We start from the raw sequence: 27,003 nt of genomic DNA on the forward strand, positions 1-27,003 counted from the left end.
AAATGTACAACACTGGAGACAGAGAGACAGGCAGGCAGAATATTTTGCTCCAGGTTTCCCATCCAGCCACATCCCGGTAAGGTTTAAGAAGCTTATTATCCTTAACTGGGTAGCAACAAAGGAGAAATACAAGTTATGCATAAAGAAAGTATATAAAAATGCCAGAATGGTGGATTCAGATGCATAGCTGCAAAACTTGGAGCAGAAGCACACCAAGGACTCCATACATATGGGGTAACTGGTTTTCAAGCAGCTATGTCTGGACTTGAGGAGATAAATTGAAATTGTGCCTATGGATTAACATGAAATTTTACTGTAAATACCATAGTTGCCAAAGCTGTATAACATTTATGAATGTCACTTAATTTGTAGAAATCTTTTTAAAGTCTGTCAGAAAAATATTTGGATGTTTATCAGGGCGGATGGATGAATCAATCTGGAAACATTAAGTCTTCTGAATTGTTGCCCATTTATAAAACTTAGCTTAAACAACTATTTCTTAAATCTTCCTTTGCCTCTGTTTAAAAAGTTTTTCACTAGTGTGGGAATGGAAAGGTATTAACATTCCTCTAAAAAGTAAATTCTTCAAATGTTTTTGCCCTACCTGAAAGTATCACATTTCCTGCAAAAGACTGAGTCTTTTGCAGACACATTCTGAGCCTCAAAAAATGACTATGATTTTTTAAACAAAACATCACAGTTTGTGAAGCTTCCCAAACAGAGGAGAAATGAACGTACACCTTTCTATGTGTTTTCCCATAACTATTTTTCACTCTGCCTGATCTCTGCTTCACTACAGTGCCACTGTTAGTACAGAATAGTTTACTGGCAAGGAAATGCAGTTACTAAAAGCACTCTCAAAGTGTCCAAGGATATCCAATCTCACACTAGTAAGTCACCATTTACCTTACAGATCTGCCCTATTCTGGCATGAGTGGCTTTTCCAGTGTGCTCTCCATCAATTGCATTTTCACGGAAGAAGAAATAGATTTTGTCATCTTCTGGGTTGTCACTCTCTGGTATCAGGTGAACACTAATAAATCTAGGATCTGAGAAAACAAGGCCATTGTGCATGTTACTGTTCCATGAATTAAATCACTTGCTTTCCTTGACTAATTGTGACTTTGCCAAGAATCAACCACTAAATTACATGGCAAATATTCCCATATTAGGTACATTATTGCACAGTTACATATAACAGATATTTACATTCCTTCTATCTCTTTGCTGTAATTAACTCTGCTTTTGGAAATAGACTCACAGGCTAGGAAAGTATGATCAAGCCAAGAGAACTAAAAAATGCCTTCTCAAACCTCAGACTTCAGTTCCTCGTGCTCCTGTGCAGCTCAAATCACCATTTACATGTTTTTGCTCTGCATTAGCTTACAGGCAAGCCATGTCAACACACACCAGCATTCATCTGCAGCTCACCTAGCCAATACATTTTTGTTTGATACTGTCTACTTCCAAACTATCGTCCCCCTGGGAAAACCCATCATTTTTTGTTTTGTTTTCAGAAGGGAAGTATAGCTGTGAATTTCTGTAGGGGGAAAAAAAATCTATTCAAGATTGTTGAAATACTATGTCTTGTCTTATCTTTTTTTTTAGATTGTTTTCACAGAAAAAGTTTGTTTCCTGACAATTATGGTAACACCATTATTTGATGATGAAGAAGAAATATCAACAAATGAAAATACACAAAATTAAGACAAACTGATTGGTTATGTAAAAATGGTGGTAAGAAATTTTGAAAGAGAAATCTGTATAAATCGTAAGAGTAAGTCCATACCAGTGGTGAATTTGGCTCATCACTTTATTTTACTGAGATACTTCAGCTGCTGTTTTTCACTATATTTGGAAAAAAGGTGGCATATCCAATAGATTTACCAATCTGTTTTACAACCAGTTTACATCCTGCTGGGATAATTAACTGTGAACTATATTTAACTACTCATAGCCTTGTTCCTATGTAAAATTATAAGCTGTTGTAGTGTCTTGTGCTAGCCTCTTTTCAGTGCAAGTTATTGCCACATAGTCATTGAAACAGTGAACTGTATTTCGTTTTGCCAGTTTACACTCGCTGTCCCATTAAATTCATTGCCTTATTAAGACAGTAATGCTTGCAACCAGCCTATTTTGGTATATTAATAAATATGCACACATGTGTTTAGATGTGTCTATTATATAGGTGCATATGGCCTCATTTTATAGATATGTGTGTGTGTATACACACACACACACACACACACACATACACAAAAAAACCCCAGTTTCTATATATGTGTATATATATATATACACACTGGTTATAACAGCCTTCACATGAAACTACAAGAGCTAGATAATAAATGGGACTTTGTGCCTTTTGGATCACACAGCACAAGAATGGCCATACTGGCGCAGACCAAAGGGTTCCTCAGACCTGTACACAGACTCCAACATTGACCAAAAGTAACTAGCTGGGAAAAAGTAAGGACACGGTTAATGAAAATGCCAGTTTCCTGGGATAATCTCCCAGCCTCCAACTATTTGCCATGCAGCTAATTCCCTGAGCTTGGCTGGTTTCTCTGTACTTAGCAACTCTCAATAGATTTTTCATCCAGGTATCTGTAGAGACTCTTCCCAAACCCACACAGACTTCCAGCATTCACAGCATCCTTTGGCCATTTGTTCCTCAGGTACGCAAGCTAAAGAAATAAAACCTACTTCTGATCTCTAGTTTTGCACATGAATCCTGCTAGCTTCATCTGATGTCTCTTAGTTCCTTTACCGGAAATATCCACAGCGTTCAAGATGTGGATGGATTGTGCACTTACACAGGGTGATAATAATGTTCTTTGTTGAATTCTCTATTCTTTTTCTATTAATTCCTAACATTTAATATGTTCCAGTAATAACTTCCTGAGCAATAAGCTGACATTTTCAAGGAACTTTATGTGCCATAAACCTAGAAATTCACTCTTCGTTGGTAAAGCTCAGTCCATAGCCCGTCATTTTATACGTGAAGATAGGCGTGTTCTTCCTCATGGCTTTTGCCATGGTTTATCACTACATCATTCATCGAGATTAATTTAATTTGTCATTTGATTGCTTAGCTACTCAGTTGCATAAGATCCTTTTGTAATTCCTCACAGTCTTCCTTTGTTTCGCTATGCTGAATAAAGAAATTTTCATCAGAAAACTTTCTCATCTTGCTGCTCAACCCTTTTCCAGGTCATATGTTGAACACCACAGGCTCAGAACATAACCATGTGGAACTCTACTACCTATTCTCTAAGTTAGACCTTTTTAGACATTTGAAACCATTAAAAATCTGTAAGAAGCTGAAGGTTTCCACTCCACAAGAACGGAAGTTTAAGCTACTAAATTCCCTTCCTTTCTTTCTAGCATGCATCCAACAGCCTTCACATTACACTGATGTGAGGCCCAAGGTAAATAATACTTAGACCATATCGTAATCTGATTAATATCTGTTGTTCTTTGTATAATCTACCAGGGCTTTGAAGGGAACTTGTTTCACAGAAAACATAGGCCACAGGTTAAAATCTTCACAGTCTGTGAAAAGATACATCAGAGGAAGAGGACACACGTTAGAAGACACTGGTCCAGGCTACTGGATCTGGAGTACTTTTGGTCTGAACACGCAGAGCTGTTTTTTACAATCTTAAGGCCTTAATGAAAGGGGCAAAAAAAATTCAACCAAAACTTAAACACATTCCCAAACAGTTAAATGATTTGTCTCTAGCACAATGGGTTTTGTAAATCACAAGATATCAAATTCTAAAATAAATCAGGCATCAAAAATCTAACTTTACGCTGCCCAATGAAGATCCCACAGGGAGTCCTATTCGAGTCAATAATATTGCTGATATAGTAAGGGTTATATAAACTTGTCCTCAGTTAGCACATTATTATTCTTTTCTTTCCCTCTCATACTTTTGCAAGTGAACCTGGAACACTAAGGGAGCCTAGCATATAGAAAAGGATTGATACGAGAACAATAGAAAAACAGTAAAAATATTGAAAATATATATTTCAAATAATTCTAGTAGAGTGGTGGCACAGAAGAGGGATGTGTGGAAGGCTGATAATTTAGGCCATAGAGAGATCACAGGTGTATATACTTTTGCATAACTTTTTTTTTTTTTTTTCCAACCAGTGCTCATCTGCAAGGAAGTCAGATTTTCAATTAGTGATTAATAATCCTAACTACATTCATGGCAATAAAACCTCCACAAAGCCTCATATTAGAGCATCTCTTCTGTACAGCATGGAACAGCTTCTGTTGAATTACACTGGAGTGTGCAAGCCTCAGGCTGTTTTGCCACCTGGTTAAATCAATATGTTTTAGTCAATAAGAGAATGGCCCTTCATTTTATAGGGCCATTGCTCTTGTTAACTGTTTCTTTTTGTTTGTGTGTTTGTTTTTTCTCTTCCGTATAACATATCTCTGTCTATGTAATGAAGCAACTGAAAGGAGAAGAGGTTACACGTGTTCCATAGTATATAGACATAGACATTCCTTATTCCTTTTTGTTCAGAATGACTATATTGACTACATAAGCAAAGCCATGACCATGAGGGTGTGTGTGTGTGTATGTCTGTGTGGAGGGAGGGAAAGAAATTTTGTTGATAATTCAGTAGGTTATAAAGCTAAGACGTAGGCAGCGCGCGTGAGCGGACTGCAGCGTGTTCTTTATTGTTCCGCTAATCGAGGAGCTCTGTCCGGCCTGAGGCTTGATGAACACTGGCATTTCACTCTGGGGCTTCGGCCTGGGCTTAGAACGAGCTGTTTTGGGTCACGATGAATCAATCAGCCAGATGGCCGGCAGTCACGCAATATAGCGCGCTCTGCGCACTGCGAAGTGTTTTTGTATCGCTCTCCGAGGGAGCGAAGGGGACTGCTGTCCCCAGATGAAGGACTTACACTTGACCCGCCTAATTGTTCACCCATGCAGCAGAAGACAGACTGTTATCCACGAATGTGCGTGTTCGGGTATTGAGGTTACCCTGCCTTACCCTGCAAAATTAAACTTTCCCCATGGAAAGTTTAAAATAATTCAGTCAGGCCTGACCTACTTCGTACATTCAACACAGCCACATAAGATGTGCTGGAATGAACTTCAAGCAGTTTTACTGAATGGGAAGTGGAACTTTGATCCGAAACCACTAGCAGCAATTGCAAACACTGATGTACTGCAGCTATTGTGGATAGATAGGATGACTTCAAATTTCTGTATATGAATTACAGGGTATTCTGAGACCCTAAAACTGCCTCCAATCAGTGAAACACTCAAATATTCTTACAACAGTCCAGCATGTTCTTATTTAAAAGCAGTCTCTCATTAGCTCAAAGGTCCAGAAAGCACGTTTAGTGAAAACGAATTTAAGAAATTATTTGACATCAAATAGTTTACAATGATTCATTGTTAAAGAAAAAAAACACACACACACAAAAACAAGCAGACAAAGTGGAAGAGTGTTTTAAAAAATAGCATACATCAAACAAGCATGTCTGAAACGTGTTTAAGCATGATCAAAGGGAAACAAAGCCACAGTATAAACATGATCAAAATAAAATTACATCCAAAACCACTTCTCTGATCTTGCAGCCAATGTGAGCAGGCTAAAAATAAAAAAACTTAAGATTTTGATTTAAAACAATCAGCATCAAGAAGCAAATTATTAAAGAGCACACCTTTTGCAGTCTCTGTTTTCCAATTGTCTTCACTGTGGAGCTATTTCTCAGCTCCCACATGACACCCTTCTAGCGCCACTTTTTGTCTGCCCTTCTGCAATTACCAGCTCTGCAGACATTTCATTGGCAGCAGCCCATTAAACTGTCCTTCATGAGAAATCTGGCTTTTTATGAAAACGACACCTTGGTCCAGCTGCCTCTATGATTTATACGCCATTGTTTGCTTAGTTAACTAATGGAAACATGTTTTGCTTGTCTCAGCACTTCAGGTTCAGAAAAAGCTAAGGAAAATCGATCTGCATTTGTTCCTTTACAAATGTTATTCTTTAGCAGTGACAACCACGGGCACACACACAAAATAATAGCAAGAAACAATAAAAGTCAGAAATTGGATTTTTAACTGAACTGCATTAGCATTTTAATGAAGATATATAAACTAGAAGGCACAGAAATTACCTTTAGCTGTCAAGATTGAGTAAGCTGAAGGAACAGAAGCTAGGGTCATCTTTTCATCATTTCATAGAAGTAAAAGGGTAGTTCTCTCAGGAACTGTTTTGTAAAGAGTTTCAACTGGATGCCCCTCTTACTGTATATTTACGGTCAAAAAGGCTAATTTACCAGTTCACAGCAAGAAAATTCTAGGAAACTGTAGGGAAATTTTACGCTCAGTAAAACTGCAGTTACTATAATTTAATGAAAATTACTGGAGGGTGACAAGGGCCCTGAGGAGGTAACAGGACTAGGGAGTCTTAAATAAAAAATTCAACAACAACAAAAGCAGACAGCTACACAGACTTCATAAATACATATAGTGCCTGTCCACTGAGACCCAACATCATCAGAGAAGCAAGCACCGTCCTCAGAAAATATGGACTTGAAATCATAGCTAGCTCTATTACCCATGGACAGGAAGACTCACAGCACCGGTCCCAAATGTGCACAGCAAAGCTGTAAGCCACTGTGGCTTTTGGTAAGGTCACCAGAGGACAAAGCTTTTAATATATGATGAGAGTGCTTTTCTTTTTGCTTTTAAACACTCCACTGTAGTTTACAAAATGCCAAAGCTTTTCATGGTGTTCTTCTGAAGTCCCGTCATTTTAATTCTTCAACTTACATCAGCCTATTGTTGCCGATAAGTCAAGCGGACATAATGGACCTCTCATGGATTCACAGTTTACAGTTAAGCTCCTCAACCACACTGATGGCATCAGACCACATCCTAAAAGGTGGCTCTCAAGGAATACTCTTTGCACAAGGGATAACTTGTGGCTGTTATGGGACTAATATGAGGATTTTGTGGTAACTTGCTTTCAGATGCTGACACAGCAGGTAGGATCAGGGACAGACCACAGAGTATAGAGATGTGGTTTAAGAACAGTGTTTTCAAAGCCATGAGCAGGAAGAGATGAATGTGTGGCACCCAGACCAGGTATGATTGGGAGGCCAGTAGGTATCACAAGTTAAGACGCACTATAGTCTGTCATTGGTGCTACAATAGAAAATTCTCATCAGAAAAAGTTTTAAAGACTGGGGATATTTACAAATCAATACATTGCAAATCAAATAGAATGATGTTGAGGAACAGTGATCTTAACATACTACGTTAGTTATGGTAGTTTCTGCTGTCCTCCTCCTTAATGTCATATCACTTTCCCCCCTTGCCCCCAAAGACTAGTGAAGGTAATTTTGGTGACATAGATTATGATTATGAGCTAATAAATTTGAGATTTATCTAAGGTTTCTTGCAAATTCAATTGCATATATTGTCTTCATTTTTTTTCTTATTTACACTCTCTGCATAATTAAAAAAAAAAAAAAGAACCCTTCCTCTCTGAAGAAGCTGGCTGTTTTGTTTCAGTGGAGAGTTATCTGAATTTTATTGTGAGGTAAAGAGATTACCGACTTTCAAGGATGAAAGGTTCTGAAAATGATACTAACATAGCACTCTTCCATCATTTCAATACATGGACTCAGCAACCCCATAACAAGGAAAAAAAGTATAATAGTATAAAACTATAATAAAAAATGAACGATGCTTTTTTTCATATCTAAATTCCTCTGCATCTCAGCACTATCGACATTTGTACAGCAACAGGTATCTAATCTTTCTGGCTTTTCAGTACTTTGACTATTTATATCACCTATGGCTCATTCTCATTGCGAGACTTTAAAACTGAACTAAGTGATTTTATTAGGGAATTAGAGTTTTATAGTTGGGGCAAAAAATAAACAAGGAAAAACTTAAATCTGAGTGTTAATATACTAAGGCATATGTGTTCCACTCTGGCTGAAAAGATATAAAGAGAACCTAATAACTTCATGGCTCAAGATGGCTCAGATGAACTAGGTAACTGATCTACTGGGTGCCATCTCCAGAAGAGCCAGGTTTCCCATAAAAAGCACTGAGAAGAGTTGAGGGAGAGGAAAGACGACACCAGAAGCTCATTTGGGAAGTGCTGAAAGTGGAGTTTCCTCCTGCATTGGTTCTTGTCCCATTTTCTGTGGCAAAGGAGCACTGCGGATCTGATTCTCATTAACACTCAAGACCCTTTTCACCAATGCAGCAGTATTAAATGACCTTAAGGAGAGCATAACTTCAATTTGTGGTACTTAATACTGCTAAAGTAGTGTAAATGAGGCTCCCAGTACGAGCCAAGGCTTAAGTCTCCAGGCAGTGCCACTACAGTGAGATCTCTTTCTCCTCCTCTGCCTTAAAGGCATAAATCAGTATGAGCATTTCTTTCGAGTAACATTTTAGCACACACGGGACGGAGAAAGAAGAAAATGTTGATCTGTGATGCAATTATCAGTTTCTGAAGCCTTTGTTCTAAAGAGACAACAATAGTTTTGATTCCCTGTAATGACTAATTATATGGTGAAGAAAAGTGAATACAAAAGTTCAGTAAAATTATAGCTTCATTCTCAACGCAAATTAGATTTCTCACAAAACAATGCTTATGATCTACCCACCCTATTTAATTTAAAAGAGGTGATTATTATCTCTTTACAGAACAACAACCAAAATTAACACCTCTTTTCTGTTGCTGACTATAGTTTGAGGTGTTGCATATCTATCAACACTGTTAATTTTAAACTGATCTACTCGTCCTTTAGAGAAAATGGTTGGACAACGGAGATGTCTAGTGTCCTCCACAGAACAGAAAGAAAGTATTGCAGCATATTGTCTCCAATGCGGAAAATGTTAATCTCAGGTTTCTGTATTTCTTAACCTCTCTGCAGAAAAAGCTAGCAAGACCTCCAGCTATGAGCCTATTTCTTCCTCAGTCAGCCACTTATCTAGAGTATCTTGACACTGATGCTTGGAAATTAAAACATGGAAAACCTGTGCCTTAACTGTGTAACCTATGTCTTCAGAGCTCCGGACTAGTGACAAAAAGTAAATGCCACAACCTGCATGTTAAACAGTGATGTATTGGGGGAGGAAGAGAAGCATGGAGACCTTGAAGATGAAAGGATTTTGGGTGTTACACACTTTTGGCAGTCAGAGCCATGTTATGGGCCTGCCTTTGGTTAGTTCTGAAAATTCACAGGTTGAGCAGAAGCCCCTGGAGATGCCCAAGGAGTCTGTGTCCAAACAGTATCAAGTTAGATGATCCAAAACTCAGAGACCACACTGTTACTCTCCACTAATGTGATTTTTCTCAGGCCTTCTAGAACACTGAGAGATGTCTGATAAAGTCTTTGTGGAATTTTCTTCCCCTTATGAATTTGGAAATTAAATAAAGGGTACAAGAAAGAGTCCTGAAGGCAGAGAGTGTATACTGCAGCAACACCATCATCTAAACACCCGAGGTAGACAAGTTCCTGGCCTGGTTCAAGCTCAGTGTGACAAATAGCTGGGGATTAACAAGGTGAACACATTTCACTGAAGTGAAAGTAGGATAGCCATCAGCAACACAACTGGTAAAAGCATGAAACCCTAAACTGAACAACAGCAGCCTGACAAGTATATCTTCAACCTCCATATACCTCCTGAGACCTAGACACTTAAGATTTCTCACTCAGCTCCATGCAGTGCATAACCCTGTCTCTGGCAGGACCATTCGCCATACGTATATTAAGTTTTCTTTCCACATTGTGAATAAGTATGGCCTTTGTGTCAAAAATCGCCTACTTTCGAAACAGGAAGAAAACATCCAAATTCCATACCTCATAGCAATACTGCCAGGTTTAATTTGAAGATTGTGGAAGGTGTTATGTAGCTGTGAAAACAATCCTCTCCAAAATGTTGTGTCAAAAACTGGGACAGGACTCTGCCATCATCTCACTTCTTAGTGAGTGATGATCATTCGTGAGGAAACGATCATCGGTCTGAGCCAGGTTGCGAGCACGGATCCAGTAGAGAACACTCCTGTAGCAATTTCCTTACCTATCCGATCTCCTGTAATTTAATTTCTTTGTTAAATCCTTTAGATTTGGTCACAAAACTGAGGTCATTTTGTCAAACTATGAAAATGGTTTTGTTGTTATAATTAACTTTTACAGCTAGTTTAAAGCAACTTGACACAGAATCCATTAAAGTAAGAGTAATGAAGGGTGGCAGCAAAGACTGAAAAAAAGGCACTGGGTGAGTGACTTTTTAATTGATCTGTCCGGGTAGTGCAACAACATAAAATGCAGTAAGGCTCTTGTAAGCGGAAGCAAAAGCCCTCGGTACAACCTTGGGTATTCAGTGTGATAACATCAGTTATGACAACCTCTTTCAGCAGTCATGTGGGCATAATAGGTAGTTCCAACTTAATTTAGTTTCCATCAGCAATAAGGAAGTAACCGGATTTGAACCCAATTGAAATAATTTACTAACTTATTAATGATGTGAAAAGTTAGTTCTGCTCACAAAAAAAAAAAGAAAAAAGAAAGGAAATGTTTAATAAGAGAGGTGTGATTAAAAACAGAGAGAAAAGTCTTACAAAGTTATCTGGCGCACTGCTCTTGTTAGAAAGTTCTGCAAACTGTATTTAATTGGTGTGCACTTTTATTCTATACACACAAAACCTCCTTTTTTTGTCTTCACTGATAGCACTTCAGAAATATTTGACATAATTACCTCAATTTTTAGGAATTAAAACTTCCTTGGTGTAGCATTGGATCAGCACCAGAAAACGGGGCATTTTAGCATTATTTAAAATCAGTGATGGAGGAATTTGCAACATGGCCACACATGCTTGTGATAAATAAACAACAGAGAGAAGAATTAAAGTTAGCAGAAACATTTAAATGGTAATAAATGGATGAAATTAAGAAAAGAATAGAAATGCAGAAAAAAAATATAGGTCCTGTCACGAACAGGAAGAAACGGAACAGATTTTTAAGGAATGTTTTCTACCAACGGAAGTCTATTAGAACAAAAACAAGCTGAAAAGTAAGTCAAATATGTAACAGACCTGAGTACTAATAATGACAACCCATTTACACAGTCCTGTGAAAAAAAATCTGAAGACTCACTAGTCTCTGTGAAATATCTCATACAAAGGTTTCAGCACCTTTCCCACTCACAGAGCTTTCTATGCCTTGAATGGAAGTTTCTTTGGAGAAACAAAAGAATATGAAATGGAGACCAAAGGGGTGAGTGAGTGAACAGAGCTGTGCTCTGGGATTGCCAGATTTTGGAGTGCGTCAAGTGCTATCATAGTGCTTCGGAAATATAAAACACAAGAAAAAAAAACTGCCTTTATGGTTTGGAAATTACTAGCACACTATTAAGAGCTAAAATATATATAAGATCCAGATAGTGCCAGTCTTACCTACTGGGCCTACCACTGCAAAATATAGGAATCATTGACATACATTTAAGCATACTGGTAATTCTGAACTCAGTAGACTAGACTTCCTTTTTTTTAACCATATTTGGTGCTTCTTGTTTTTTTTCTAAGATGCATATGTGGGTGTATATGTCTGTTTATATGCTTTTATTGAAAATACCAGAGTACAAACCACTGTTTTTAAAACATGCTAGCATAGTTCCATACTAATTTTGCAGCTTGTCAATCAGATGTTTCTGTACTTGTGATCTATCTTATTATCAGAAGTCACTGAAAGCACGTGAAAAATCAAGATTCCTGATTTTGACAGAAGGCGGTTCCTTTAGTGTTCTGCAGTACATCTCATGCATCACTGATTCTGCTGTTATTATTTACTTCCTTTCCCAAGTTTGTACATTCTATGTTGGTGCATAAAGTGACTAAAAGAGACATTTTCTGCTTCACAACAGGTTACATCTGCCTGCTGTGCAAATTATCCAGACTTTAAAAACTTGCTGGTTTGTATTGTATACACCATAAAACTTAAGTTCTTTTTTTCATGTCTTTTATGCCATGTACTTTGCCTTTGCTCTTAAAATGCTTGCAGGAAACTGCCAGTCCCCAACCCTTAAAAATATATACATATATATATATATATTTTATATTTTTAACCTGCTCGCAACCGGTTTTATTTCCAGGAAATATCCTTAGTAAATCCAATGCTTGGTATTTACCCAGCTACTTTGCTACTGCTTCCTAGGAAGGTCCGGGGTTTGAGCAGCTCAGTCAGAGCAGCTCAGTACATACAATTTTTCTATGCATGAAGAGTTCCCTTTGCACAAACATTTCATGCCCGCAGAGGGCCACGCTTAATTTCACTGACATCAGTGGAACTTTTTCTAGTATTTATAAAAGGATTTGAGTTTCTCTCAAATAGCAGTAAAGGGATCAATAAACACCAGTCCTCAGATCAAATTCACAGGTAATGTATTATCATTGAATGTTCTCTAACATTTCATAAAAGCTGTGGAGTGAATGGGCAAAATATGTAATCTGGTCCTTAAAACAACTTTTCTTCTGTTTTTCTGAGCAATGACCTGAAAAAGAGCTCTGTCCCTGAAAGGTTGTCTGTTTTTTCCCTATACCAACTCATTTAATAATATATTCCTACAAATCCCGCTGTTTTTACCTGAACACAAAGCTTTACAAACCTACCAACAGGAAATTAAATTTATACATATATACTTATAAACATATGTTAAAAATAAACTTTTCTATAATCCAGAAATTTAATAAAAACACAGGGCAACCTATCTCTTTTAAAGGTAAATGGGAATAGGAAATATTTTTCTCTATTTACTTAGTATATCTGCTGCAGCCCTAGGGAGCCTTGGAACATCAAGTTTTGCCGGATGTTGTATAAGAGATGGTGGTCCCAAGTCTAACATTTGCCTTCAAAACAGATAATTTTGCCTGATAACACTATAGGGTGTGTCACCTTTTTACATATGAAACACTCAACCTATAGCCACCAGTGATATGTGTCTGAGAATGGTAAAAAAATAGAGCTTGAACAGGCATATCCATTGTTAGCTGATGTATGCTACCTTGATGTTTATTAAATGTTACCATAAAATCTACTTCTTTTACTGTAGAGCGTTTAAAACCACCTTTCAGCCTATCTACATCATGCTTCTTAGAAAATCAAGTCTAGCATCATTTTCAGCAAGGATGAACTGATACAGGCCCGTGTAATCCAATGGTAGAGCAAGCTATGGGATATGCCTGACACCACTTTGAAATCTAAAAGCTAAACGCTGAAGCCTGAGCTAAGTAACAGAGGCTGCTCTTAAGGTCAAAGGGAAAAGTGGGCACTGCTTTAGAAATGCAGCAAAATGAGATACGTTCAGGATCTATTGCTCGGTCAAAGCTTAAAGATATCAGCTGAGGATCCCATCTCTAAGTTTTTTTTTCCATGCTCTGCCTGTCATATCTGAAAACCGTGATTCTTTTAATAGGGTATTTGGAGGCTTCTTTTTTTATTTTCTCTGTTACATAGTCAAGTAAGTGGCCTTTACAAGTGAAAACAAGTTTCCATTTGTCTCTCCCATTTGTCCCTCCCTGAGAGTTAAGTCCTGTTTTCTCTTCCTTACATCACCGTCATGAATAAAGTTCTATGGGCTAAATCATGCTGTTGGTGCCATCTGTTTCACCCATTTGTCTTACAGCTGTGGCCTGGTGCAATCTGGGAAGAAATCCATGATAGAGGCTCAAGAGGAGCTAGAACCAAATCTCTCCTGGGTTCGCTGGATTTGCAGAACCAAAAGAAGAACCAAAAATGTTTGTAACGATTAAAATTCTGAAGAGGAAGAAAATTGATCTCTTGGAGAATTTGATACCAGATTAAAAATACAGTTCTATAACTAAACTTTCTTTTTAAATAAATAAATTCAAATAGTTCTATGTATTTATTAATTAGATCAGTTTTAGGTGTTTTCTTTCCTCCTCTATAGAAGGGTGGCCTACTGTTACAGTACTGAAGGATGTAAGATTTGATACATCACAGTATTTCAGAAATAATAAAACTATAAAATAGACAAGGAATTAATTAATAAAGCAGAATTTAACTAAAACAAATAATCTATCTACATTTCCTGATCTTGCATAATCTTTGTGCCTACCTGATAACATAGTAATGCATAGTTCTGTTCTAATACAGTCAGTAGCCATAATTCTGTTAAATACAGAAAAAGTAGGAATACATGCTTAAGAATGGTCCATAATATTAACTTTGCTATTCTTTGCTGGTATAGCTTTTAAATTGTGCTCTTGAATTACGTGACTGTATTATCTGTGGTTTAAACACATTGATGTTTCCACTTTGTTGTAAAAATAGGCTTATAATACAAGACTGTATTTAGCAATCTAGTACCAGCCATCAGTTTGATATCAGCCGTGACATTATTTAATTTTCAGAATCACAGAGGTTAAAGCTCACTGAACTATAAACAGTTGGAAACATGGAGTGTAATCCCAAGGCACAGCTCTGCACAAGCTGTAATTTAAATCATATTGCATGCTAAGCTGAAAAGGCAGTGCAGGTCCCAGAGGGCATGAATAAATCTGCAGTCACTGATTTGCCACACACATTTGTGTTCAGATTCTGTAACTGTGCAAATGTGATGTCTTCCTTTAGTGCAGAGGACCTGTCATCTACTGAGATTTGTAATTAAATAACCTAAAGAACAAAAGCAATTACTTGGCCTTACAAGCATTCAGACTGGAGTTTACACGATTTCATGAACAAAGAAAAGAGGAAGTTATGGAGACAGTGGGAAAGGGAGGGTCTGAATCTACGGAATAATTCAGCTGTGTCTACCACTGACTGAGATTTTAATGCACAGACCAGGTACTCAAATACCTGGTTTACTTTGAACTAATAATTACTTCATCACAAGCTTCACTCTGGAGTGGATATTTGCCCATGTAGGGAGCCAATTTTGTTTCCAGCTGGCGAGGTGCCACGTCAGGTGCCTGCTTTGAGCAATCAGTTGCGATAATTGCAAGCAACACTGAATGCCTTTTGGGGCAAGCAATTCACGGTTCAGGAATGGCAGTATAAAGGGGGTGTTAGGTTCAGCCCATTACAAAGAACAACTCACAAAGTTTGAACAGGTTGAAAACTAACAGCTGTAGTTTTATGGAAGGGGGGAGAGAGGTAGGAAGAGGCTAAGGGGCTGCAACCGCACTCCTCCATCATTAGCTCTGCGGGATGTGCTGGCCAGTCTCAGTAACGTGACAGGGTGCTGGCTATGGGGTTGTGCAGCCCTTCCTATTCCCAGCTCAGCTGCTTTGTCCTCCCATTTCCCAAGTTTGGTTGGATATTCTGATCTGGGCCAACAAGGCTTCCCCGTAAATCAGTTTAGACATTGGTTCAAGAGAAAACCACATCAACTGCCCGTGATCATGGTCTCCTCCATATTTGCTAGCATTTTCCTTTTTTCTATTTGACATACTGGTAAAATAAGAAGAAGAAGAAAAAAAAGATTTTCATAGAGGTTGCTTGATGCAAAGGAAATATTTAAAAGGCATATAATGAATTAATGCATTATAATCATACAATCATATAATGAATTATATATCATATAATGAATTCATTAATAATAATGAATTTCCTAAATGGAAGTTAAAGGGCAGATTTATATACAACCTAGTCATTGAATAAACAAAACACATTGTTAATGTATTTACAAAACAGCATATTATTACAGAAATGAGCCAAGCACTGCAGTGAGCAGAAATCGCTAGGTCTTTCTTGACTGCAGTTATAATATTCTGGGTCTTCATCAGGTGAAGATCTGGTCCATGGCATCTTTTAGTATCTATATGATAACACACTTTTGTCTCTCTGCCTGAATAACAAGTTTTAGTTGATCTGTTTGAAATGGTTGATTTCTACCACGTTGGCATGTGAGATGTGGCACCAGCACTATTTAAAAGAAGGAACCTGCCCAAACCGAGACGCTGGAGGTGATAAATGGGAGGCTTGGACTGCATCCTTAGAGATAGAGGATGTGTGTGTGTGGCAGGATGGAGGTGGAACTGATAAACACCCCGAAGTCTGCAGGTGCTTAGAAACAGGGTTGAGGTTCAGGAACTGTCTCTAATATTCTTTAGAGGCCCAATCACCAATGTCCCACATGACTGTACAAAGAAAACTTCTTAAAACAAAACCAGCTCATTTCTCCTTTTAACACAGACTAAAACATTGCCAAATACTTTGTGGCCAAAGCTGTGAATCTCATTAAATTCAATGAAACTCGCTTAGCACTCTCCATTTTTGTGCAGCTGAAACCTCTAATTCTCCACCCCCCCGCGGCCAGCGTGCTCTAGTCACATCACACTTAACCTTTGCCTTGGCTTCTCAGAAAAGAATTTGTTTCACCCTATTCACAGCTTCAACAGTTTGGCAAACTGCACTTGAGTGCCGCACTGGGCCTTTATATTGAACACACTAATCTGATTGTTTTTCCACTCTACAAACTTTGGGTCAACAATCAAGCTGCTGCCAGAAACTAATTAATTTGCAAACAGGCCCCATTTTCACAGGGGGGGAGCTTTTGAAACCTATGTCAGCAGAGCTGGTCACACCATGGTGACATGCATTGTCATGGCATCCACTTTTCTGGGTAATTCTCCTCACTAATTTTTCACCATACACATGAACTCAAATTACCCAGTCAACAGTAAATCTCTATTGAATGCCCACCAAACTCTGAACGTGGTGGCCCGAGAAGAGGAAATTGGTATTGACGGGGTCAACACTAATTAAACTGATGGTTAGAGCAGAAGGGGAAAAAACACAAGAACATTAAAAAAAAAAAATCAGATGTATGTCATATCCCAATGATGGGGGCTGTACAGACTCACTCCTGCTTTGTTTAAATCAGTCAGTATTCTGCTATGTGATTCCCAAGAAGCAGATTTCTTCCTAACTTTTCTTGAAAAGCTGGTTAGTCACTTTTTTTAATAGGAAAGGTGGCACAATTTGGTATCTAAAAGCGATATTTTCCAAGCATCAGAGCTGTGATGACTCACAGAGATCTTAAAGATCACAGTAAACCTACTTGAATTTGGAAGGCCTATAATATAGGCCTATAATATATGTGTGTGTGTGTGTGTGTGTGTGTGTGTGTATATATGTACAGGCCTATAGTAATGTCTTTGGCATCCTGCCACCTAAATCTGAACTCTCCTTTTTCTTAAACTGATTTAGATCTTTGTAAAAATAATAATTACAAAGAAAATCATGTTGTGTAATTCCAACTGGGGCCTGCACCAAGAGCAAAGAAAAGTGCAGTCTTAGAACCTCAACGTTACACCTGCCTTGGACAAATTATTATTCTTTTTCTTTCTGTTGAAATCCATCTCCAGGGCAGAAATTTTCAGTAAGCTTTCCTGACTATGAATAATGAATGTGGGTAGCCTGTGTGTTTATATTTATACATATATACATATATAGATACGGTCCTTTCAATCATATATTAACTGAAGTAATATACAAAGCTTGCTAGTAGCAATTATTGCTACAGCTACCACTACTTCAGCTAGATACAGAGTTTGTCACCTTCCTCGTGTGAAACAGACCATTAAAGTTGCCCATTGCCAAACTTTGCAAGTTATCCATCAAAATAAAAATATATTAAAAAAAAAAAATCCCTCCATGTTAGGGGGAAAAAAAGAAAAGCCTTCCAGAGGACATGCAGCATCACTGGGACTAGGGGCAATCAGACAGTTGCTGAGGTTTATTTGTCAGTGTGAGAGGGGCATCAAGCTGGAGAACGCAGGGTCCGTGGGACCCTTGCAGTGTCCTCATGCAGGTCAGTCTTTTCGCAGCTCCCACCACTCGAGATTGCAGATGAGACCGATTTGTGCTCCTAAGGCTATGTCTGTAGTGAGCAACTCTCTTGGGTCATTGAAACTCGGTTCCGACCAACCAAGCAAGATTTGCCTGTAGAGTTGGGTACACTGATTTATTCACCTTTAGGATCTAGCCAGAGCACATTCTGGCTCATTCTTCCAATTTCCTCACAGAAAAATCAGAGCATGGGTGAAGGAAATGGGCACTCGCCTGGGTCTCACCCTGATGTGAGGCTCCCAGGGGTTACTGGTTATCCACCTAGATTTCAAAGCTGGCAATTGCTTCTAGGTCCTGCAGTTTAGACAGAGCATTTGCACTGATTCGTTTGGGTCTAGGTCATACCCCACTGCAGTTGTCCTGAGAACTATGAACTTCTTTCCTAAAACTGTACTCCCTGCATCAGTCAAGCTTTTCTGGCTTCCAGTGGGTCCAGTGCACAAAGCATTGAACCTCAAGCTCTCACATTATTTTTAATCATATACACTCTGCAAAGTGGATGAGTCACAGAGTGTGCTACAGCAAAGCAAGGCTTCTAATCTGCACTCCCAGCTCTTATGTTTTGGTCTGGATAGCAAGGCTGATCAAGCTATAACCTATGTACGAACCCAAGGTTAACCAGTTAACCATGTGATACATCTGTATATCTCTCTCTATATATATCCTAAGTTGGGTGTTCCTGAATTAATTTGTATCATAAATTCCCCAGGCACATTGTGGCTCTAACTCCGACCAATATGTTTACTGATGTAAGTCTTTTTGCTCCAGGTAGTATTCTCTGGAGTATCAGGAAGTCCTCAAAAGGTGTGCTCAAACCAGGGGAATGTCCTCTTCTGTTTTTCCCTTCCTGCTCTTTTTTTTCTCTTTTGAGCCTCAAAACTCATCTTTTGGCTACTTTTAGCAATTTTTTTATACCTAAATGCAACAAAGACCTCATCTACAGTACTGAAATTTCATGAAGAAAAATGACCCATTTCTACACCATAAGACTAGAAAGGAAGACAAAAAAGGTCTAGTTACTAGAAGGATTTAAAATAACTTCATTCAGGCCACTTGGTGGTCTTGGAGATGGTAAAATTTATTATTATTATTTTTTTTAACCCAACACATTCATGCTTTTCCTCACATCCATAGGAGCCATAAAGCACCTGCACATTCTCTAATTGCCACTTGACCTATGGTTTCTGAATGAGAGATTTCTCCTAGTTTGCATAAAGATCCAGGGAGCAGTTATCAGACAGGATGTGTCAACTGATTCAAATATATTAGCGCCTTCTGATCAAATGTTCAGCTAGACCTACAGCTCCCGTATTGTATTCTCCCAGGTTAGTGGCAGTATGAACACCAAGTAATAAAAGCAAGGAAGAAGTGAATTTTTGTGTTTTCGGAAATTCTACATTTCTTCAGAGAGCAAAAGAATAGAAAGGGTTGTAATGAAACGTATGGAGAAAAGATTTGTTAGATTGCAAAGAGAAAAGAAATTTAAATTTTGTATTCAACATCTTGAATTTGGATCTGTAGTCTTAAGGGGGGAAAAAAAACTGTAAATTGAGTTTGTATTCCATTCTGTTCAGATTATTATACCACCGTCACCATAGTTTCTGAGTACTTCCTAGAACTGTGTTAGGTGACATTAGCATTTGTCACACATGGAATTTATCACTGTGAAATTATTTATTACTATTCTTAGCAACGAAGCTAATGGGAATGGGGGTGGGAGAGTGTATTGAGTGAGAAATAAAGCTTGCATATATGGGCATGTTTTGTTCTTGCAAGGGCTGGCGCTGTTGATGCCTGTATAAGCAATGATAGCACAGTGCAGGACTTTGTTCCTCTCTGCAGGCTGCACGATACGAGATAGCAGCTGCCTAATTTGGGTCAAAGGCGAGAAATGCCTATTTTAAACACAAGAGATCCTCACTGAGTCCCTGGTAAGGCTGATTAAATCTACCTTAGTAAATTTATAGGCAGGTCTGCTCAATCCAGTCCCATGTTATGTCAGTCAAGTGTGCTAGATACCTGCACATAAAAATGTATCAAAACTCCTCTTAAAGCTAAGATGTCTCCAACATTGGGCAGCTTTTTCTAATCTCATTCCCCTTGTGTTTTAAAGCTTCTAATTTGGAGACTAAATGTATTCTTATCCAGTTCATACCCAGTAGTTTTTATGTCCTTATTTCAGTAGCTCTTTTCTCATTGGGGATTTATTGTATTTATAGCCTCCACAGCCTCTTTTCTCCATGGCTCAATCATACTTTGTGAAACAACCCCAAGGTACTAAGATGGTTTGGTCCCATCTCTGCTGGCAGGTCAACCACTTTCCACGTCTGCTTACCTATGCTCTTTGCTGGCATGCGCTTTATTTCCTTCCGTATACACGGACTGGCAGCGTGCCGGAGGTGAGCTGGAAAGCCAGGGAGGCTTTTGGGATGTGGAGTGGTGCAGAAGAGGGAGATGTCAGGGGCTGTGCATGGGTTTGGTGTGGCTGACCAAAGCAAAAAATCAAAGATTCAATGGAGCAAATGAATACATCCAGGCCTCAAGAGTAGTTGGAAGAGAACAAAGGTTCATTTCTAAGCATCCTGACGTATTTAATACACTTTTATCAGAGGGGAAAAAATCCTGTAAACTAGCTGAAATCCTGTCTTGTTCTTGCCATAAGCATCTCTACTATGTAATACCTAAATATGCAAAATTGTATGTGTACGTTGCCATTATTCAGGCATCCTACAATCTGTCATAGGGGAAAACAACATACGATGATGGTTGTTAAGTGCTGTACAAATATCATAAGTGTATCAAGTCCACGTTTCCTGTCTTGGAGCCTGTGAAATTTAAGAGGACATTTTCTTTTTTATTGAACAGTCGCTCAGCTTCTATAATTCTCAGCTGTTTATGTAACCATAAAGCAAAGATTATGAAGGACAATAACCCCAGGAGACTAAGCACAGCTACTACCCCACTTTAAAAACTTTGCCACAGAAAATATGGTAAAATAATGTTATAGAGCTGGTTTAAACCCACAAAAAGCAAGGGAATTCCAAGCCAAGCCTGGAAATCCAGCTTAACATTCCCTCTTTAACTCCAGGTCTAGTAAAGAGGGCGAGTGGGGCCAGAAATGCCTTACTTCTCTGGGGTGCAAAACAGATTCCTAATACAACCTTCATGCAGCTTTTGTGATTTCATTTCATTTCAAATCTTCTGCAACCCAACACTTTTTTTTTTTTCCCCTTTTGATATAAATGCTTATGGCTATTCATTTTACAAAATGTTAACAATTTATGGTCAGATCCTCTGCGCTCAGGCCAGACCTAGAGAAGAGGAGCGCTGCTCCCAGTTTTCCTTCCACTCCCCTAACCTTTAGGTCGAGCACCGGTGTTAGCACATTGCTCGTGTGTTGCTTAGCATTTGCTTTGGTCCACTGCACTGCCATTCCTGCCTTCTTGCCTCCAGCCATGCCCTCAGCCCTTGCGTGAACGCTTCCCCGGCTGGAGAGACGGGAGCGGGTGGTGTGGAGCAAACCGGCTGCTTTTGGTTCACCAGGGACCTCTCCCGGTGTCAAGGGAACCCACCTCAGACTGCTCAGGCCTCCTGCTCATCTTTTGCTATTGCGGAAACAGTTCATAGAAGCGTGATCCCATCTATGGTTCCTTGAAATAACGCTGCCTTCTCACGCCTCTGAACTATAACAGGTAACTGCATATTTAAAGGAAAAGAAGGTTTCGCCTGTATGCTGCTACCAGGACTCTGTAGAATAGATGTGTAACATCAAAACCCTTATTACTGAAGCTGGACAGGAAATGCTTTTCCAATTTCTGGGACTTTTTTCTGAGAGTTCAAATTCTTTCTTGTCCCTCACAGGGACCAGTCGCGACTGTCAAAGCTTTTTGTGCAGAGAAACTCCATGCACTTACTAGTGGAGCCAACAAACGTCAGGGGTGGGCATGCACACGGCTTGTAACAGAACACATGGTTCAGGCTGGGGCACTGAACTGCTGCTTTTCATGTCCAAGACAACTTCCCTGAGCACCAAAATATTTAACAGTGTTTTTGGAAATGCCTCCATGTCACATCTGGCCCAGTCTGTATTAATAATTAAATATACACGGCTACAGTGACTGATGCATGGTTCCCTGCGCTCTAGCTGAACGCCCTCACTGCACGGCTATCGAATCAGTCTCTCTTGCTTTATTTGGCTTGGTGACTGTTCAATTATTTATACAAAATGAAACGTCTTTAGAAGCCTGACGGCCTCTAAAGTCTTTAAAAAGACTTAAAATGTCTTTAAAAGCTGCTAGTCAGCACCTTCCCTTGGGCTGGGCACAGTTCAAAGCCCTCCTCCCAGCAGCATTTGCCTACTTAAGCAAAGTGAAACATCTCCAACAGGTGACCCTGTGATCTCTGTAGGAGCTCTGCAGTCACACTTAAATCTGAAAAGCTTAATCACTCTGTGCAATGGTAAATGTTCTATATTTTTGTCAGTTCAGGATGACATTTAAATGAAAAAAAATTAAAAAAAGTTTGCAAGCTCTTCATGTGCAACTGTCTTCTCCTCTCCATTTTTGGCACCAAGCAGCTGTATTTTCTACACCCTGTCAGCTCTAACCTTAGAGTTAGCATGGGAAAAGCAGTTTTGAGTTCCAGCTGTGAGCCAAACAAGCCTTAGCAGGGACTTACAACTGGACGTCTCACCTCCTAGCTATTAATCTTCATGGAGATGAGGATTTCTCTTATCTGCAAGTTTGATCAGAATTTCTGTCCTTACCAAACTTTCTGTATACACCCACTAGAATAGTCTTTTTTAACCTGAGATTAAGCACATTGTAGAAGGTGAGCTCAAAAAGCTAGCCTATCACTGTATAGCAATACATGCCGTTACGAAAAACACTTAAAGGTCTGCAAACTTAAGAAGTTTCAAAAGACTGTACTAGTTTATACAGATCTCTAAGAATGTAGGCTACAACTCATCCTTCAATGCTAGCTTACTTCATTAAAAGTATATCCACTTTAAATACATCTGCAAATACAAAACTTCTTTTATAATTCCACTTTAAAAAACACAAACGGCAAAAGAAAAAAAAAATCAGAGGACTGGCATTCCTGCAGAGTTTCAAACCTAAAGAATTATCATTTTTGGATTTCCCTGTAAGATGCTGAAAGTAGGAGTGTTCTATGGAAATGCTGGCAGGGCCTTATCACTGGGAAATTAACAGTAAAGTCCTGGAGCCTTTAATAGGAATGTTGTAGTGCAAATTTTAAGCCAACCTTTTGGATTCTGTATTAGGGATGTAACCTTATTAAGTTGCAATGGGGAAATTTAAAAATGTACTTAAGAATCATTCTCATCAGTTATAGACTGTTACGAGAATAATTTCTAAAGGCTTCTATTTGATTCTTGGCTTTTTAAGTTGTTCTGAAACTTTCCATATGGGAATATGCTGTAATTATGCTTAGAGCCGAAAATCAGCTTCACATTGTACTATGGCAAATGCTGTCTTTCTACTTTTATGATGTTTTCAGAGGATATTTAAATTCGAGCAAGCCTGAGGTCTGTAAGCTCTTTAGGTGCGACTGTCTTCTCCTCCCCATCCTGAGCACGAAAAGCAATTGTGGTTTCTGCACCATGTCAGATGTTACCTTAGTGCTAATTTGGGAAAAGCAGTTCTCACGTTTAGCGCTGAGAGACTGATAACTGAACCCGCAAAGGCACGACACGTTTTCAGCGACGAAGGAGAGGGGCTGTGGACAATGGCTGTGCTTTCCCACTGCATAAATCCTCCCGGCTCAGCCGTCAGCGTGCAAAGCTACTGCACAAAGGCAGATTTTACTTGCATGATTGGGCTTCATTTCATCCTGACTATCATAATGAAAGTGGGTGTTGTGTTATCTTTAGCATATTATTAATCCACCAGGTACCAAGATAGACGGATATGTCTGTAACCCATGTAATTTAAAGTCTCCTGAAGTCCAGGTATTACGTCTGTTATTATAATAAATAATCAATGAAGAATATTTCTGGTTTACAGAGCAACCCCAGACTGTAGAACTGAAATGTAATAGGCCTAAATCTGTCCTCCCAGTAGTCCACATGAGTTTTGACAAAACTGAATTTAATGGGACAGAGTCAGATTCATACAGCATGCCAGATTAAAATATATATACATATACATATACAGATATAGATATGCTTATGCAATATATATATCCTGTATGTATATATGTGTGTGTGTGTGTGTGTGTGTGTGTGTATGTGTATATATATGTATGTATGTATTGTTTATCCAAAGTACAATAGCGCTTTGTGACTTCCATTATGAATCAGGGATTGGTTGTCTTATGGATCTATCATACAGTTAATATGATAACCAGAATGACACTAAATGTTCCTGGCTGTAGCTAATAAGAAGCTGTGTTATTAAAAGATAGTCTGCTATTACATTTCCAAAATTTACATCAACAGTTTGCACTGAATTGCAAAACCACATAAGAAAACCTGGACCTCAGCACAGATGTAAATATTGTGGCTAGAAGAGAAAAATATCTAAGCACAAAATATTTTGTGAATTCAGAAACAGGAGTGCAAGTCTGACAGATGCAAGCAACATGTACAGCAAAAGTCGCTTGCCAACTCTTTAAAAAAATTAAAATATAAATTAACTCAGAGTAACAGTTAGCATCACTGGATCACTAAAATCAGATGTCAGCTTTTTCAAATGATAAATACTCATTTCCAAAAATGTTTGTATGCTTGTGCAGCTAAAACCCAGGCTTATTCTACTTAAGATGGCGAAATTTTGACTTCAGTAGAACTTGGATACAGTACTCAAATGCATTTTAAAGTATTTTGGTGAAAACTAAACACGAGACTAAAACCAGGTTTGCACTGAAACTATCCCTCGCCCTGTGTACACACAAACAAGCAGCTACTGGGCTGATTAGTTATATGCAAACAATAATGTAAGTTATTGTGCCTTGTTAAACGATTGAATGTTTTGAAACTCAATAGTTTGGAATACCCAGAATAGCCAGAACTCCTTTCAGTTTTTTCAAAGTATTGACAACTCTGGCCTGCTCCAGATGTGCTGATGGTTTACTTTCCCATGGCAGCCCATGTCAGATTCCCTTCTATCCAGGCAAAAATTAAAGGCTTCGCAGGGTGCTGTCCTGGGCAGGGCTCTAGCTGCTCTGCGCAGATGTGCAGCTGGTGCCTCTGCAAGCCCAGAGGTGCTCCCTCTGCTCCTGCGGCAGGACTGCTTTAGTCATCCTTTCCGTACGTGTTTTAAATTTAATCCCACTCCACAAATCTCCATGCAATTAAAACAAAAATGCTCCTTTATAAATCACTTTTGATTCGTTTAACTGCTTTAAGACACAATTCTGCTGCAAATAAAAGAGGGGTGCGTATGTCCCAGCTGGTGCAGGAATGAAGCTGAGCACTAATCTTTAATGGCCACATGAACGTAACCAGATAAATGTACATTTTGCATACCATTGAGCCACCGGGAGTCATGCTGCTCTGTTCTGATTGGATGGTGATGCCCCAAAGTTCGGAAAATGGCAAAGTCTCTGCCCATGAAGTCTGCTGCGGTGCCGGAGTACAATTCACCATCTGTGGGATGATATAATTGTAAGCAATATTTCTCAATTTTCAAGTCATGATAAGTCAGAGATTTATACTAATAGGGATAATGTGAAAATTGCAAGAGTAATAAACCACATACAATGTACTGTCGTTGAAAATACATGACCAGGGTACCTCCTGTTTCACTGCAGAGCTTAACTGTGACCTCTTTCAAATGAGCTGCACATCCCGACTACTAATGCAGCCTTTTTAAGAAAATACATTTGGATTCTTAGCCTGGATTGGTGATAGCTTGTACAGCGATCCAGGGCATACAGCAGTATGTGGCCCTGAAAAAAATGCCTAACTTTGAAGTTATCCTGTTCTGAACAGATTAGACTGGAGACCTCAAGAGATTCCTTCCCAAATATTGGTTTGTTGAGGTTCTGTGCTGGGAAGAGGAGAATCCGGCTCATTCATTCTCAATTTAGAAAGTCATTGGGTCCCTCAAATTGTTCATATAGAAACTGTTTTTTTGTTTTTTTTGTTTTGTTCTGTTTTGTTTTTGTTTTTGTTTTTTTCCTGAGCAGGCAAATCCTGTGATGACAGTATCTTCTACAGGGAAGACAGGCCATGCCTTTTTCTTTCTGTCACCTTTGTAACTGCAAGACTGTCGAAGTAAAACAGAGAGTGAACAAATGAGATCATCCCCTGCTACCTCAGCCCTCCACACATCACAGTGAACAAGTGAATTAAAAATTGACCTATAGCCTCAGCCCAAAAAATGGCACATACACAGCCTAGCTGGAGATGAAGCTCATAATATTAGAGTCCCTGTGTGCCCCTCCTGAACCAGCTAGAAGGATCACAGAGGAGAGACAGATGCAATTTAAATTCAAATGACTAGGTCAAGTTAAATGTGGGTAAGGCAATAACAATAATAACTACATAGTAATCAGATCTACAGAAAACATCCAGGGATCAAGGTAAAGCACGTATTTTGGGGGGTTAATGCAGAGCTTGTCCATGAAATTAATCTGAATTCAAAGTGCTAAAATGTATTTTTAGGACTGTGCCTTTTCATGCCTGTATCTGAGATGAGCTACCTTACACTGTCCCTTTAATATGGAATTAAAAAGTGTTATCTTTCCAACTGCTGTTTTTGAGCTACCCATCTTAAGAGAGTCTCCTATGAAAAAGATAATTTTGAGGATGAAATAACTGTTTCTTTAAGTTAAGGTAATAAATTTTTCATGGTCATGATGAACTCTACCATATCCTCATTCTAAAACACCCTTTAGAAACGAGTTTATGATTTTCATGGCAATTTTAGGTATTTCCATGGTGGGACAACCACATCCAAGTAAGCCTATTGAATATCACTGGGATCTTTTCCCAAGAACATTGACAGCATGAAATTATCAATTGAACCTACAGTAGCTCTGTACCATATGGTAGTTGTGCAAGTCAGGAAGGGTGAAAACATGATAGCAGAAAGGCATGGAATTGAGTGAATTCACAGCAGAGATTAGAAGCAAATAGACCAGTCATGCCCAGCAGGAGG

The 27,003-nt window shown here is 38.8% G+C and overlaps 1 protein-coding gene across 2 annotated transcripts in view; it reads right to left on the reverse strand.

Annotated features, from left to right (window-relative positions):
- Positions 1-27,003, reverse strand: part of SEMA3A (semaphorin 3A) — a 176,099-nt gene that overhangs the window by 40,994 nt on the left and 108,102 nt on the right. For both annotated transcript variants that reach the window (XM_067316877.1, XM_067316878.1), the window contains exons 6-7: positions 25,368-25,487; positions 907-1,049 (exon numbers count right to left, since the gene is read on the reverse strand). In XM_067316877.1, coding sequence (XP_067172978.1) covers positions 907-1,049; positions 25,368-25,487 — 263 coding nt within the window. The remainder of the gene's footprint in view (positions 1-906; positions 1,050-25,367; positions 25,488-27,003) is intronic.

This window comes from Apteryx mantelli, chromosome 1, assembly GCF_036417845.1.
Source record: "Apteryx mantelli isolate bAptMan1 chromosome 1, bAptMan1.hap1, whole genome shotgun sequence".
Lineage (NCBI taxonomy): Eukaryota > Metazoa > Chordata > Aves > Apterygiformes > Apterygidae > Apteryx > Apteryx mantelli.